At 53.5% G+C, this 13,084-nt stretch overlaps 6 protein-coding genes across 6 annotated transcripts; 2 read left to right on the plus strand and 4 right to left on the minus strand.

The window, feature by feature from the left end:
• Positions 1-58: 58 nt before the first annotated feature.
• Positions 59-940, minus strand: BCR37DRAFT_403990 (autophagy protein Apg5-domain-containing protein; the record flags this gene model as incomplete). Its single annotated transcript, XM_040872048.1, has 1 exon — positions 59-940. One exon carries the CDS (start codon positions 938-940, stop codon positions 59-61), a length of 882 nt encoding a protein of 293 aa, XP_040728036.1.
• Positions 941-1,051: 111 nt separating this feature from the next.
• BCR37DRAFT_342921 (ammonium transporter MEP2) lies at positions 1,052-2,671 on the minus strand (the record flags this gene model as incomplete). Its single annotated transcript, XM_040867464.1, has 1 exon — positions 1,052-2,671. One exon carries the CDS (start codon positions 2,669-2,671, stop codon positions 1,052-1,054), a length of 1,620 nt encoding a protein of 539 aa, XP_040728037.1.
• A 1,107-nt stretch (positions 2,672-3,778) lies between these two features.
• BCR37DRAFT_384874 (uncharacterized protein) lies at positions 3,779-4,453 on the minus strand (the record flags this gene model as incomplete). The annotated part of the gene is made up of 1 exon (XM_040870304.1): positions 3,779-4,453. The coding sequence occupies one exon, from the start codon at positions 4,451-4,453 to the stop codon at positions 3,779-3,781; it is 675 nt and encodes a 224-aa protein (XP_040728038.1).
• Positions 4,454-5,794: 1,341 nt separating this feature from the next.
• Positions 5,795-6,589, plus strand: BCR37DRAFT_86 (uncharacterized protein). The gene has a single exon (XM_040872511.1). The coding sequence runs from the start codon at positions 5,895-5,897 to the stop codon at positions 6,366-6,368; it is 474 nt and encodes a 157-aa protein (XP_040728039.1). The 5' UTR covers positions 5,795-5,894; the 3' UTR covers positions 6,369-6,589.
• On the plus strand, positions 6,590-9,379 carry BCR37DRAFT_276 (uncharacterized protein). Its single transcript, XM_040866790.1, has one exon. The coding sequence runs from the start codon at positions 6,811-6,813 to the stop codon at positions 9,208-9,210; it is 2,400 nt and encodes a 799-aa protein (XP_040728040.1). The 5' UTR covers positions 6,590-6,810; the 3' UTR covers positions 9,211-9,379.
• On the minus strand, positions 9,284-12,771 carry BCR37DRAFT_84 (SacI homology domain-containing protein). Its single transcript, XM_040872505.1, has 2 exons — positions 9,944-12,771; positions 9,284-9,896 (listed from the first exon to the last, which is right to left on the minus strand). Exons 1-2 carry the CDS (start codon positions 12,621-12,623, stop codon positions 9,358-9,360), a joined length of 3,219 nt encoding a protein of 1,072 aa, XP_040728041.1. The 5' UTR covers positions 12,624-12,771; the 3' UTR covers positions 9,284-9,357.
• Between the last annotated feature and the right edge of the window lie 313 nt (positions 12,772-13,084).

A 13,084-nucleotide genomic window follows, 5' to 3' on the forward strand; every position in this document is an offset into this window, starting at 1 on the left:
GGTGTGTGGTGCGTGATGAGGTGCTGTATATCTTCTGCGTCCCTGCGCTTCAATAGCATCAGCCAACCGGTAGCAACACAAAGTAAAGCCAAGCATCTGCGTACGCTGCCTCCTCCAACAAATCCGACAGGGGAGTATCGAGTGGAACGGCTGCGCCGTGCAGATAAACAAGCACACCAGGAACTTGAGCTTCATGGTTCTGTGGATCAACAAGCAGTATCGCCATGTCTGGCATGCGTATAGCGATGCAATCTTTCACAGTTGTCACTCCTCCTTGCGTTCGTAGGGGTACAGCCATTTGTAGAAACACGGAAGATGAAATGCATAGCCGCACGGGCACCGACTGTAGAGGACTTTGAAGCAAGCGCTGACCAAGATCGTATGTCGTCGTCATATCGAGCATCAGCAAGGCTCGTTGTAAGGCAGCTGATTGAGAGGGTGTCAAAGATTGCAGCCATCTAAGGCTGCCTAAGCGAAGATGCAGCGCTTGCTTGAAAGTCTGCCATAGGAGGGGCAAGATGGCATACTCATCTTGCAACGACAGCCGCGGTGGTGCTGGCCATTCACCAGGCGCAGTGGGGCTGTTGGGCAGGACAGCTTCATCATCAATGACGACCAAGTGCAATGGTGCAACGTCTCTGATGGAGGTTGTGTGAAGATCATAGAGCAAGCCAGCTGGCATATGCGTCAGCAAGACCTCTCGTGGGTGATCCTTGCGAGCTGTAGTCAGCCAGATCTTTGCATCGCCACGCAGGTTGAAGACTTCTCGCAATTTTGCGAAAGCGAGCGGTAGATAGCTGAGTCGTGGCACATCGAGCTTGAGCTGAGCTTTATGTCCTGGGCAGGAGAAGAAGATGGGTACAGTTCCACGCCAGACGCGCAGCCTGACGGTGTCCCAAGATGACTGTGTTGCCGCGTCAAACCGCACTGTAGATGACATGTTCAACAATCAATTGAGTGGTAAGCAGAGACAGTCGACATGTGGTAGTGTGCAAGGGTATTTTTACTACGGTACATCCAAGTGGTTCGGCATTTATAGACAGTGGGTTCTTCAATAGACCGCGTGATCTCTATGCGCTGGCGCAGTTTCTTCTGCAACAGGCGAACTGCCTGATACAACAGGCGCCTCAGCTTGTTGCCGTTGACCTGCTGGGAAGGGCGCATTGCCGAGTGAGTGGTTGGTGCCCATCTGCTGCATCTCGTATGAGCCTGCATTCTGCAACGCTTCAGCAGCCTTGGCTTTGCCCTTTTGGTTGGAAAAGTCGGAGCCCTCATCGGTGGTCTCGCCATCGATGGCATTGGTGACACCCCAGGTCATGAAGTTGCGACGTGCCTCAACGTAGTCAAAGGCAAATTCGCCAATCTGGTCCTCATCGATACCACGGAGCTCGCCATCCTCTGAGGTACGCAAGTGAAGTCCTGGGATCTTGTTGATGACGAAGCAGATGAGACAGGTGATGGTCCATGTCCAGGCACAGCAGAAACCAATCCACCCAAGTTGCTTGTACATTTGCGCCCAGTTCTTGGAGAACCAACCGCCAATGCCGTAGCTGACACCATCGAGGGCGGTAACGTACTCTGCGCCAAAGAAGGCACAGCACAAGAGACCAATGATGCCACCAACGCCGTGCTCGGCAAACACATCCATCGAGTCGTCAATCTTAAGCAAAAACTTGATCTTGGTTGCGTAGTTGCAGCATGCTCCAGCAAGTACACCAACAGCAACCGCAGGACTGGGACCAATGTATCCGGAGGAAGGTGTAGCAGCGACGAGTCCAGCAATGACACCGGAGCAGAAGCCGACCATGGTCAGGGAGCGTTCAAGACGGTAATCGAGCAGACACCAGGTGATGCCACCCATGGCTCCGGCAATGTTGGTGTCTGTAATGGAGATGACTGCACGCAAGTTGGCACCGAAAGCTGAACCACCATTGAAGCCAGCCCATCCGAACCAGAGGAGGGCAGTCCCGAGAACGACAGAGGTGACAGAGTGGGGTCGGTGTACAACCACCATCTCAGAAGGTGAGTTACGACGAGGGCCGAGCATGAAGGAGTAGGCGAGCGCACCGAAACCGGAGCCAATCTCGACTGGACCGCCACCAGCGTAGTCGAGGACACCCCACTTGAAAGCCCATCCATTGGCGTTCCAAACGGCGCAGGCCATCGGGCAGTAGACGAGTGTGACCCACAAAAAGATGAAGAGACAAGCAGGCATGAGACGGCCTCGCTCAGCGACGGCGCCCATCACGAGTGCGATTGTGACTGAGGCAAACATGCCTTGGAAGTTGGCGTAGAGCAATTCCGGGACGAGCGCAGTGCCTGTTGCCGGCCCACCCAGCACATCCATCAAGGCAAAGTGCTTCAAGTTGCCGATGAAACCGTTGGTTGCAGTTTTTGAGAAGGCGAGCGAGAAGCCCCAGAAGTACCACTGGAACTGGGTGATGGCGACTGCGACCATGCAGATCCAGAGCATAGACAGCGCCGACTTTCTGCGGGCCAGACCGGAGTAGAAAAAGGCGATACCGGGTACCATGAGCCAGACCATTGATGTGGCTACCAGGATGAAGGCCACATCTCCTGTTTGGAAGAAGAGGTTGAGGTTCTCTGTGGCCGAATCGCCGCCCGTCGCTGGGTACGTCTCTGGGAATGGGAGACTCAGGTACGGCGTCATGGTGGCTGCTGCGGCCTCGACGGCCGAGGATACGGCTTCGGCTGCTGGGTCCATGATGTGAAGAGAGAGAGCAGAGGCCCAAGAAGAAGGGAGCAGCAGAAGGAGGAAGAAGGGAAAGGGAGAGTGTGCGGGTCGAGGACTGGCAGCGGGTCGGGCTTGTTATATGCTGCCGGAGCTGTCTTTTGTGTATCTCTTGGACCGCTTCGAATCTGCTCGCGATTTTCTATCTCGGAAGCAGCTGCAGCCTCGAGACAAAACGGCGCCGGAGCAGGCAGCTTGAGCTTGCAACACGCCAACCTTAAGCTGCAGCGAAGAGATCCAGGGATGCCAGGCCCTCTATGCATATACGCACGACTATGAAACAGCCCTTGGTGCCTTGCTCTGCGTTCACGGCGTGTTACAAAGGATCTCCGACAATCGGTTGCTTTGACCACAGTTCCAGGGACTGTTCGTGTAACAAGATGCGACGGCATTCGCGGGGCAATGCTGAGCAGCCATGTCTACTGCACGAGGACTTGAGCAGTGAGCCCTGTCGGCGTTTCTCTCATGGGCACTTGACTGTAGTCTGTAGTCTGTCCATGTCAGCCTTGTCAGCCCGCTTGATCTGTGCGCAAATCTAATCTCGAGCAGATAGCAAACACAGCTGATAAGCAAGCTGCCTGCACTTCAGAGCCCAGAATTCTTGCAAAAATACAGGGGCACAATCGCAATGATGACTGCTTCAAGACCAAGTGCTTCTCTCTCTTATCGGTCTGTGCAGCGCGCGGTGACTTTGCTTTTCCTGCCTGTGTCTCGTGGTCGTGTGTCATCCGCTGGACTGCGCCACTCTGTCGCTGACTCGCTGCAGCTTCCGGGCGGGCAGAGATAAGGAAATAGTCTCACGCTCGGCGGATGCAACGACTGTTAAGCTTCTTACACGTATACTTCTACCAACACAACCTGGCCCGGATGTGCAAATGACTCTTAGTACGGATACACCAAGTGTCCGTAATCGCATTTCAAGGATCTACAGCTGCAGCGTCCATACAAACAAGTGTGGCAGCTGATAAAGGATAGAACTATAAAGATCTAGCTAGCAAGTCGAGGCATATGTCGCAAGCGTCAGGCTCACATAAAGCCCCCAGGTCCGTAACCAGGACCGTCGTACAGGTAAATGATACCTTCGTTTTGCAAGTCATACCCAAGCGAAAAGTCATCTTTGAAGCATATTCCAAAGTTGAAGTTGTCCTCCACCTCGTATACCTTGCCTGTAAAGTAGCTAGTAAGGGTCACACCTGGACCCAGCGCAAACTTCTCATCTGAAGTGCAAGGCAAGTTTTCGACCAAGTAGCCCATTTGAGAAGTTGAAACCAAGGTGTAGGCAAAGCTCAGCCTGTCAGCAATTGCCTTTAAGGAACAGTCGAGCAGGCGTGTACTGGTCCTGACTCGCCGAATGACGATATCCGTTGTGCAAGTGCAATGTTGAAGATAGCCATTTCCGAGCTGGCCACTAGGATTCCCTGTATTGGCCGCCTTGATGTTGAAGAGCAAAGCATCAAAATTGGAGACACGTCGATCCCCAGTGATGAAGCAAGGATCCGCAGTCGCGGAGAGGGCATCTTTGTAATCGCTAAAAAAGTGCTTGATGCAAGCTTTAACGCAAGGAGAATATTTACTGACCTCGGTTGCAGGACGCGTCAAGATGCCTTTCTGGAGATGAAACCATGGGACTGAGCAGTTTTGTGCCAGGCAAACATGAACGATGAGCGCAAGCAGAATGAAGAACTGGAGTGCTTGAGCCATTGCGTGGGACGAGTGCAAATGCGTAGTGTCGATCTCAATGGATGTGACTGGAGCTTGCGCACGCTCAAAGGAAAAGACAGTATTGCCTAAGTTGAGAAAGCTGAGGCCTGCATCGTCACCAAATGCAATGGCAGAGTTGAACTGCGTGCTGACTTGGAATGGTCTGTGCTTTGTGATGTGCTGTACAATTTTCAATGGAGTGCTGAATCTGCTGAGGGGCAGGTTATCCCCTGTCTCTAAGGGAGCAGAAGTGTTTGCTGAAGTCCGGATGAGGTGGCAATGAGGTTTGACAAGTAGCCCCTGGAAGTAGGCAGAAATCTAGGGAGGTCGCTAAAATCAGGCGACGCATCCAAGACTTTGCCTCACAGGTGCCATAGCACTATTGTTATGTGTACAAGCAGCAGATTGCAGAGCCTTCTTCTTTCTGGTTTCTCAAGCCGCGGTATAGTAAGCAAGTTGCTGATTGCAGCATGCAACGCTCTGTCCTCTTCTTCGCCAAGTCGTCGCTTGTAAAGCGATCATGCAATGCCTCAATACCTGGAAGCACCAAAATGGCATTCTGCTTAAATTCGCGCTCCTTCTATTCATGTTCGTCCAGGTCTGCGAGACATCGCTTCAGACTTGAGCCTTGACGACCATGCGGCGTAATGTTGGCTCCCTCCCTTGCTGCCATTGAGAAAAGGAAGCACTCTTGGCCACGTTCTGTGAGACCGTAATCGAAGTGGTGCCACGGTCAACGAATGCAAATTGTCGTTCAATTAACCCTATAGTCTGCGCTTCCACTAGGTGGTGCCAAGTCTGAAACCGGATGTCAAACCAGGAGCGAGAGCATGGCACCTGGTCCTGCTGCAAAGAGCTGTGCGTCTGCTGATCATACTGAGGAAGGACTAGCGAAGTCTTCCAGATGAGTTGACAGGGCCAGTCACATGCTCTTGGGGCGGACAGCCCGCTTCACCTCTAACGCGGCCACAGGGTCTGCACTGACTCTGGGTGCCGCCCTGGGCCCTGTGTCGTAAGCGTTCGAGGGGCCGTTCGAAGTGGAACCTCCAGGGTTGGTTGGCTGGTCGCCACGCGCGCGCACTCAGAGGGTAAGTTGAACTACTAAAAGTTCCCGCTCCCGTGCATGACACCAAGCTTGTGCTGTGCCTGCGCAGCTGCGCTAGCCTGTTGTCGATTGGCAACGGCAAGCAGAGCGCCAGGCCAGAAGTCTCGAGCTCGATGCGTCTCCAAGCACCCAACATGGGCTGCACGCTCTCTGAGCAGGACGAATCAAGATCTCCTCGTATATAGTCATTCTGCTCAATGTCCACACGGCCTGAGCCTGTCTGTACTAGCCACTCGCTAGACGATACTTTGCCACGCAGGCTCGTATGAAAGCTACCCTTTCATGTCAGTGATCGGGGACGTTTCGAGAACAAGCGCTTGAAACAGTGGCAAGAACATGCTCACGGCAATTCAGGATGAAGACCAGATGATTGCCATCTATGTGAGCTTGAATACGATCTTCACTCTGCTTTACCTTGTCGGGCATGGCGACCTGAATCCAATTTTGAGACATTCGTATTTGAAAGCGCGAGGGAGCTGTATACAACCAGATTATCATTACTCCATGAAGAACAGCGCGAATTTGCCATTATCCAGTCTTTACATTGTTTTGCTGTCAACGAATGGTCCTTGTCAGTACAGCAAGCTACTGTGGCCATTAGAGAGGCCACTGGGTGAAGACCGGGGCGGCCGGGAGTGGGTCAGCGTGGTGAAGATGGTGTCGCCCCATCTGACTGTGTCCACTACCAAATCCGGCGACCAGATGAGACATCTCCAAACCACAAGCTTGCTCACAGTTCTTGGAGGGGAGACGTCACGGACTCACGGTCACTCACGGAGCTGTGGTCCTCAATGCTGGCAACGTTCCTGAGACACCTGTCGAACCTTCTCCCGTCCCGACCAGCATGGCTCTGGGACAACACCACGATGGCTCAATGCTATCACGCGGCTACGCGCTGATTGCCATGCGTTACTGCTACCGTTGCAACCGCTGCCCGCAGATACGCTTGCTCGAATGGCCGAAGCTGACGCACTTTCGCAGGCAGTGGATCTCTTCGCATGGTCTGTGATCTGCGCTTCTGCTCACTTGTTGGTAGTCTAAACGCTTGCTTCATTGTCTCTGATTTGGCCTCAGAACATGGTTTACTCGTACCTGTTCGTGCAACGTTGTCAAGAGCATGGCACTGAGCCGCAACCTCGTCATGGATATCCATCGTTTGCCACTTGCTCGTCGAGAATGAGCCTTTCTATAAAGGTAGCTGAATGGCCGAGCTGATGTCTCCTCAGTTCAAGCATCTTCACCTTCTCACAACATGTTGGGTTCTCTTCTGATCGCAGCTGGAGCCTTCTCCTTCGCTGATGCAACACCTTTCAGGCGTCTTCAAGCCCGCCAACAAGTCGAGAATGCCCTCATTTGTGTGCCTACAACCATTACTCGTACGGCCACAAGCTTGGTGCCCATCATCACCACCATTCCAGAGTGTGTCGGCAATGCTTGCGGTATCAACACTGTTACACAGCAAGGACAAGGAGTTGTGACTTCAACACTCACTGGTGTCAACGGTCAGCCCGGCGATGTCATTGGCGGAACTACTTTCATCAACCCGGCCAACACTGTGCAAAACGCGGCCTTCAACTCCTTCACAATTTGCGATGATCAATGCACTGTTGCTGGTGTTGGATTTCCCCAAGGGCAGACTGTCTTCTTTACAAGCAACCAGCCCGTTCAACCCGGAACGACGACTCTCGGTGGTACAACTGTCACAAATGCCAATGTGCCAGTTACCATCGCAGTACCACAGACAAATGTTTTCATTTCCACTATTGTCAATGGTCAGACCGTCACAAACCCCAACCAGGTTGTTACTATTGAGGTTCCTATTCCTGGCGGTGTTAGCACTGTTACGCGCACTGTGACAGACATCATCACCCCACCTGCTCCACCAGCTACGACACAAGCACCTCCACCACCTCCTGGTACCACTATCGTCGTGACTGTCACACCGACCCCTCCTCCGCCAGGTCCGCCAGGAACGACTGTCTTGACAACAATCACATCGTCGATTGGCAATGTTCCTGGTACGACTGTCACCGAGACGCGCACATCGACTGGTCCAGTGACGACACAGACCACTACGCAAACTGTCTCGAGCACTCCACCTATTTTGTCGACTGATTTGAGTCCTCCTCCACCAAACACGAGCTCCTCTAGCGAATCGGGTACACCTCCCGTTACTCTCAGCTCGACCTCGACTGTGGTCATTTCTCCTCCAGTCACCTCGAGCTCGACTGTGGTCACCTCTCCTCCAGTCGTTTCGACAACTGCTGTCGTGACTACGGCTACAAGCAGCACATCAGCTTCGGCATCTCCCTCTGCCAGCATCCTAGCTGGCCCGGCTTGCACGAACAACTTGGATTGCCAGGGCAAGGGTTTGCCTGTTGCAATCTGTCTCAACGCCACTGGAGTCCCAGTGGTTGGCAACATACCAATCTCGGGCGGAACCTGCGCTCTTTCTGCCCTTTTGCCAACTGGCATCGCAGGTCTCAATCTCACTTGCACGACCAACGCTCAGTGTACCGGTATTGGCCTCCAGACATGTGTCGCTGCCGGGCTTCCACTCGTCGGTGATGCCCTTACCTCTGCCGGCACTTGTCTCCTTGGTGTCGTTTCAGGCACTGGCACCGGACCATCGAATCCTCAGACCACTCTTCTTGGTCTCCTCTCTGTTGGCCAGCAATGCACATCGAGCTCTCAGTGTACACTTGGTTTGTGTCTGCCGTCACTCGTGAATGGTCTGAGCGCTTGCGCTGACCCAAGTCTCGTCCCCATTCTCGCTGGTGGCACTTTGCCCTCGCCTCTCAACAACTTGCCTGTCGTCGCACCGATCGCTACTGCCGTGGTAGGCCTTGCAAGCACTATTCTTGGACCGCTTGTACCCACTGGTAGTCCGCTGGCACCTGTACTTGACCCCCTCGTTTCGGGAGTACTCAGCGCTTTGCCACTGACTGACATCTTGGGAGGAGTTGCAACAGCTTTGCCTCAGTTGCCCCTTGTTTCGGAAGTGCTCAGCCTTGTCAACCCGACTGCTACGAATGGTCTCGCCGCGCCAGTCCAATCGCTTCTGAACGGTGTCGGCGACATCGTCGGCCCAGTGCTTGGTGTCCCAGCGCCTACGACTCTTGTAACGCAGCCAGCGGCCCTGCCTAGCCTCCCAGTCGTCGGCGAAAACGGCGGTGTAATCCCTGCGGTCAACAGTATCGTCGCGCCTATCTTGGATCTACTCACTCAACCAACACAGGCGCCAGCTGCACCAGCCCTGCCTAGTTTACCTGCGGCTTTGCCCACTTTGCCTACTGAGCTGCCTGTTGCTCTGCCAACTGCTGCTCTGCCAACTGCTGCTCTGCCAAGCCTGCCTTCTGCTCTGCCAAGCCTGCCTTCTGCTCTGCCTAGCGTGCCTGAAATTCTGGCCCCTGTCGTTGAGGCCGTTACCGGCGCTGGCTCCGGCGCTGGAACTAGCCCGGTTGCACCTGTCACTAGCGCCATTCCTGGTGCAAGCACCGGTGGACTCGGTGGTATCCTAGATCCAGTTGTGGCGGCCGTTGAGCCAGTCGTGGGAGCTGTTACCGGCGCATTGACTGGCGGATCCACTGGAAGCACTGCCCCTACCACAGGTTCACCCATTGCTCCTGTTCTCAACGGCCTCGGACTATAAGCGTTCGATGCTTTACGACTTCCTACATCTCGCACACTCATTCATTTCTGATGCATAGGTCACTAACCGGGCCGATTATGGATATATATATGTATATAAAGATACTTTTAATTAATGTACACATCATCTACAAACCCTTCTGTTTTACTAGACAAGTGACTTGTAACCACTCAGGTCGCTTGCTTCGCTGGCGGTATCAGCGAGATGGTCAACGTCGGACCCTTTAGGAGCATCACTTGACAAAGGGCGCGCGGCATCTAAACCTGCCTTATCCGCTGAGGCGTTAGACGCCGGAGAGCTTGTCCGTGGCAGCGGAGGTACTGGCTTGCGCCGAGTGATGGAACTACTGCGTGATCCACTGACAGAATTGACTGTATTCGTCCTGCTTGGCAGCCTCGGTGCTATTTCATTCATCTCGCCGACTGATGGAGTCATGGTACGCGTTGGCAATGGAGGTGGCGTTGCAACGCCTTGTCCGACGGCGCTTGCCCGTAGACTTGCGGGTTTTGGAAGCAAAATAGGAGCAGAACCTGTGGTCTTGATAAAGTCCGGCTCACCATTAGACTGCCAAGGGTTGGACGGACGATTGGTATTGAGGCGTGTGCCGGGTGGTGGCCGTACGCTTGATTTAGATGAAGCGTGATATTCGAGCCACCATTTCGATCTTTCTGTACTTGGTGGCGGTACTACTTGTTAGCAAGTCCTTTACAAGGCAAGAGGTCGTGGTGCGTACGATTTTTGCCCATGATGCTCTCAATCTCTTCATCGCGCAATGAGCTGCGTTCGTCGATAGCGACACGCCGCTGGTCGTAGAGTCCTCTTTCAATAGCAGAACGCTTCGTCTCGTCGACTAGCTGCACGTCCATCTCATAGGTTGCATAAACAGGCTTGTGATCACTCAGCCGCAGCTTGGCAGAGCCATACTGTAGCTGGCGCATGCCCGAGCCCTTTTTGAGGATACGATCCGTCCATGCTGGAATACGCTGCTTGTCGGATGTATCATACTCATCTGTGCCATTGTCAAACTTGTAGGTCGGTGCAAAGGTGATCTCTGCCTCATCGAAATACTGAAATACCTTGCCCTTGATCATTTCGCGATTCAGTTGATCAGCAGAATACAACTGTCCCCAGTCTTCTTGCTGAATGTATTGCTTGACTTGCTCAATGGGCAGACCAATGCGGTAATTAAAGTCCCCAACCCAGATAACGGCATCGTGGTGGTCCAAGATGTTGCGGCCGCGCTGGAACTTGATGCCATGCAGGATGGTGACAAAGTCTTGATTGCGTTCGTGGTAATTTTGATGGCCAGCAGCAAAGTGAGCATTGAGGAAGCAAATGCGTGTTGCGCCATAATCCATACGAACAGCGACCGCACCCTTATTGCCACTCATGCCCTTGAGACCTGTCTTTCGCATAGCACCTTCGACAAGCTTGATGTGATGTAGACATTCTCGCCGTACAAAAATGAGCAGTGCAGCACCGACCAGTTGGCCTGTGCGAAGCAACACATACCGGTCGCTTTGCTTTGGGTCGAGGCAAGCAAGGACTTTCTCTGCCCAAAAGCGTACTTTGATGGGATCAGCAGAGACGATTTGCGAGGGCGTCAATTCGACAATCTCTTGAAAGCCAATGGCGTAGATGTCGGCGTCAATCTCACTGTTTGGTGCAAGCCACGGCATAAGATCCTCGTCGCCATCACGACCGTTCAGGTTGTATGTGCCAGCGAAGACCTTGAGCGTCATGTTACTCGACCATTCGCCTGAACGCTTGTGAAGCTCAGTATTGACCCAATCCGCTATGGGATCAAAGAGCACGACTGCTTTTTGATTGACGAGCCGACCAAGCATAACATCGATCGTCTGCTGCTTGCCCTTATCTTGAAAGTTGTTGATGTACATACGTCCAACAGACTTCGTTGCATCTGCCAACGCTCCAGCGAAGCTCATCTTGCCCTTTCTTGTGAATGACGTTTTGAGTGCGCCTGTACCAGCGTAGATGCGCGACAGTGCGTCACCATTGTCCGCCCACAGGGTCCCGTGACGCTCCCACAGACCAGCCGTTGTGCGAATCCTCAGTGTTGTCAACACATTCTCCAAGTTTGCTTGTGAAACGATATTCTGAATCATGTTTGTTCTATCGAGGCAGTCGAGGCAATTGGTCCTGAAGACACCAGATTGGTGCATCTCAAGCTTTGCGGCATTGGCTTGTAGAAAGAAACTGTAGTCTTCAGCAGAGGCTCGCAATAGAGGCTTCACTTTACTCGCGCCTTCGTAACCTTGCTTCACCTCGCTGTGAAAGTCAAAATGTGTATACCGGACACGCTGATCGAAATCACTTGCTTGTAGAGCGCCTTGATAGAGTTCTGTCAGCATCGCTTCTCCTGTGGCACTGCCAAGCAGATTAACGACATGCACACCATCACCATACTTGTCCAGGAGTGATGCAAAGTGCCGCTCGAATGCAGCTTGGCTGGCAGAGGGAGACCGAGAGACCTCTACTTTATGTTGACCCATAAAGCCTGTGCTAACTTGCTCCCAGAATAGCGGGATAGAGCCCCGCACCTGGCAGAAGGAGGAGGTGAAGGCGCTGGTATGCAGGATTGTCTCAATTTCAACAAAATTAGCCACATTGCCATCGTCGTCGATACCGCGCGCATTGAAACGCGTACCGGCACGTTTGGCAGACAGTCGAGAAATGAGCGTGAGCTGGCCAGGCATATTGTCGCCGACGCTCACGGCAATGGTTTCCGCGAAGCCGCGAATAATCGTTGTAAGAAATCTGCTTTGATCCAGAGCAGCGCGACGTGAGGTCTGCATATTGGCTCGCATCTGTGCCAGAGGTCCAATGAGGTAGTTGTTCCATAGAAATTGGTGGTCAAAGGCTTCCGGGTCATACTCACGACTAGCGCGTGCTTGCAAGTTCATGCTGAGGTCGTGATCGGAGGAGTAGTAGAAGGTGCCACCACTGAGAAGCCTCTGGATCTCTGCACATGGATGTTCCTGGTCTGGCGGCCGTTCAACCGAATCAAAGACATCTGCCTGGTCTACCTCGACCGCATTGCCATTGAGGTCCACGAATTTGGTATCAAAGGCATCGCTATCGAGGCAATAAAACTCAACGGCATGTATCCGTTGTACCGTCTCACCATCTCTGACCTTGGCGACCTGTGCGCAACCAGCGACGACACCGAGGAAGAGGTGTCCTTCCAGGTCAATCAAGCCGAGACAGCCAAAGACCTTTTGCAGCTTGATGGGCTTATAGTTGGCGATATCGAATTCGGTGGTTGGCAGGAACTCGGCGATGCAGCGGCCCTTGGATGCCTTGTCATACTGAAACTGCAGCGTCCAGTCGCGGTTGGCAAGGGCTATGCTGCGATTGGATGTGCGGCGGAAGATTTGCAGCGTCCCTGACATGCTGGCACTGGAAGCTCTTCTTCTCTGCCGTCTTGATGATCCTCGTATGCGCTTTGCCCTGCCTGGCCTGGGACTAGCTACAGATCTTGTGCTTTGTGTAGGTTGCGGTGTCTTTGAAAGTGTTCGCGTGACGTAGAAGGAGAGCAGCAGCAGCAGGACCAAGCCACAGACGACCAGAAGAGGGCAGGGGGAGCAGGCAAGAAGCAGTGTAGAAGGCGATCAAAGGGGCCGTACTCTGCCATCTAGCCAGGCACATCCAGCGGCAGTGCGACAGTGGACGCGACGAGTGTCAGGCGCATCTGTCCTCAGAGACTGCATCGACAGCCAGAGAGCCTCATGTCGGGTCAGGCAGCGGGCAAGGACTTGCGTTCTACTGGCGATGAGCAAGCAGGATCAGGTACGACGAGCATCAAGACACTGCTCAATGGCATCAACTGGCGGACGGACCCGAGGAGCACCAG

Source organism: Protomyces lactucae-debilis (assembly GCF_002105105.1).
Source record: "Protomyces lactucae-debilis strain 12-1054 chromosome Unknown BCR37scaffold_1, whole genome shotgun sequence".
In the NCBI taxonomy this organism is placed as follows: Eukaryota; Fungi; Ascomycota; class Taphrinomycetes; order Taphrinales; family Protomycetaceae; genus Protomyces; species Protomyces lactucae-debilis.

Coding starts and splice junctions, on each gene's coding strand:
- BCR37DRAFT_86 (XM_040872511.1), top strand. CDS start 5,895: ATGCTCACGGCAATTCAGGATGAAGACCAGATGATTGCCATCTATGTG.
- BCR37DRAFT_276 (XM_040866790.1), top strand. CDS start 6,811: ATGTTGGGTTCTCTTCTGATCGCAGCTGGAGCCTTCTCCTTCGCTGAT.
- BCR37DRAFT_84 (XM_040872505.1), bottom strand. CDS start 12,623: ATGTCAGGGACGCTGCAAATCTTCCGCCGCACATCCAATCGCAGCATA. Junction 9,897..9,943: donor GAGCATCATGGGCAAAAATC/GTACGCACCACG, acceptor GCTAACAAGTAG/TACCGCCACCAAGTACAGAA.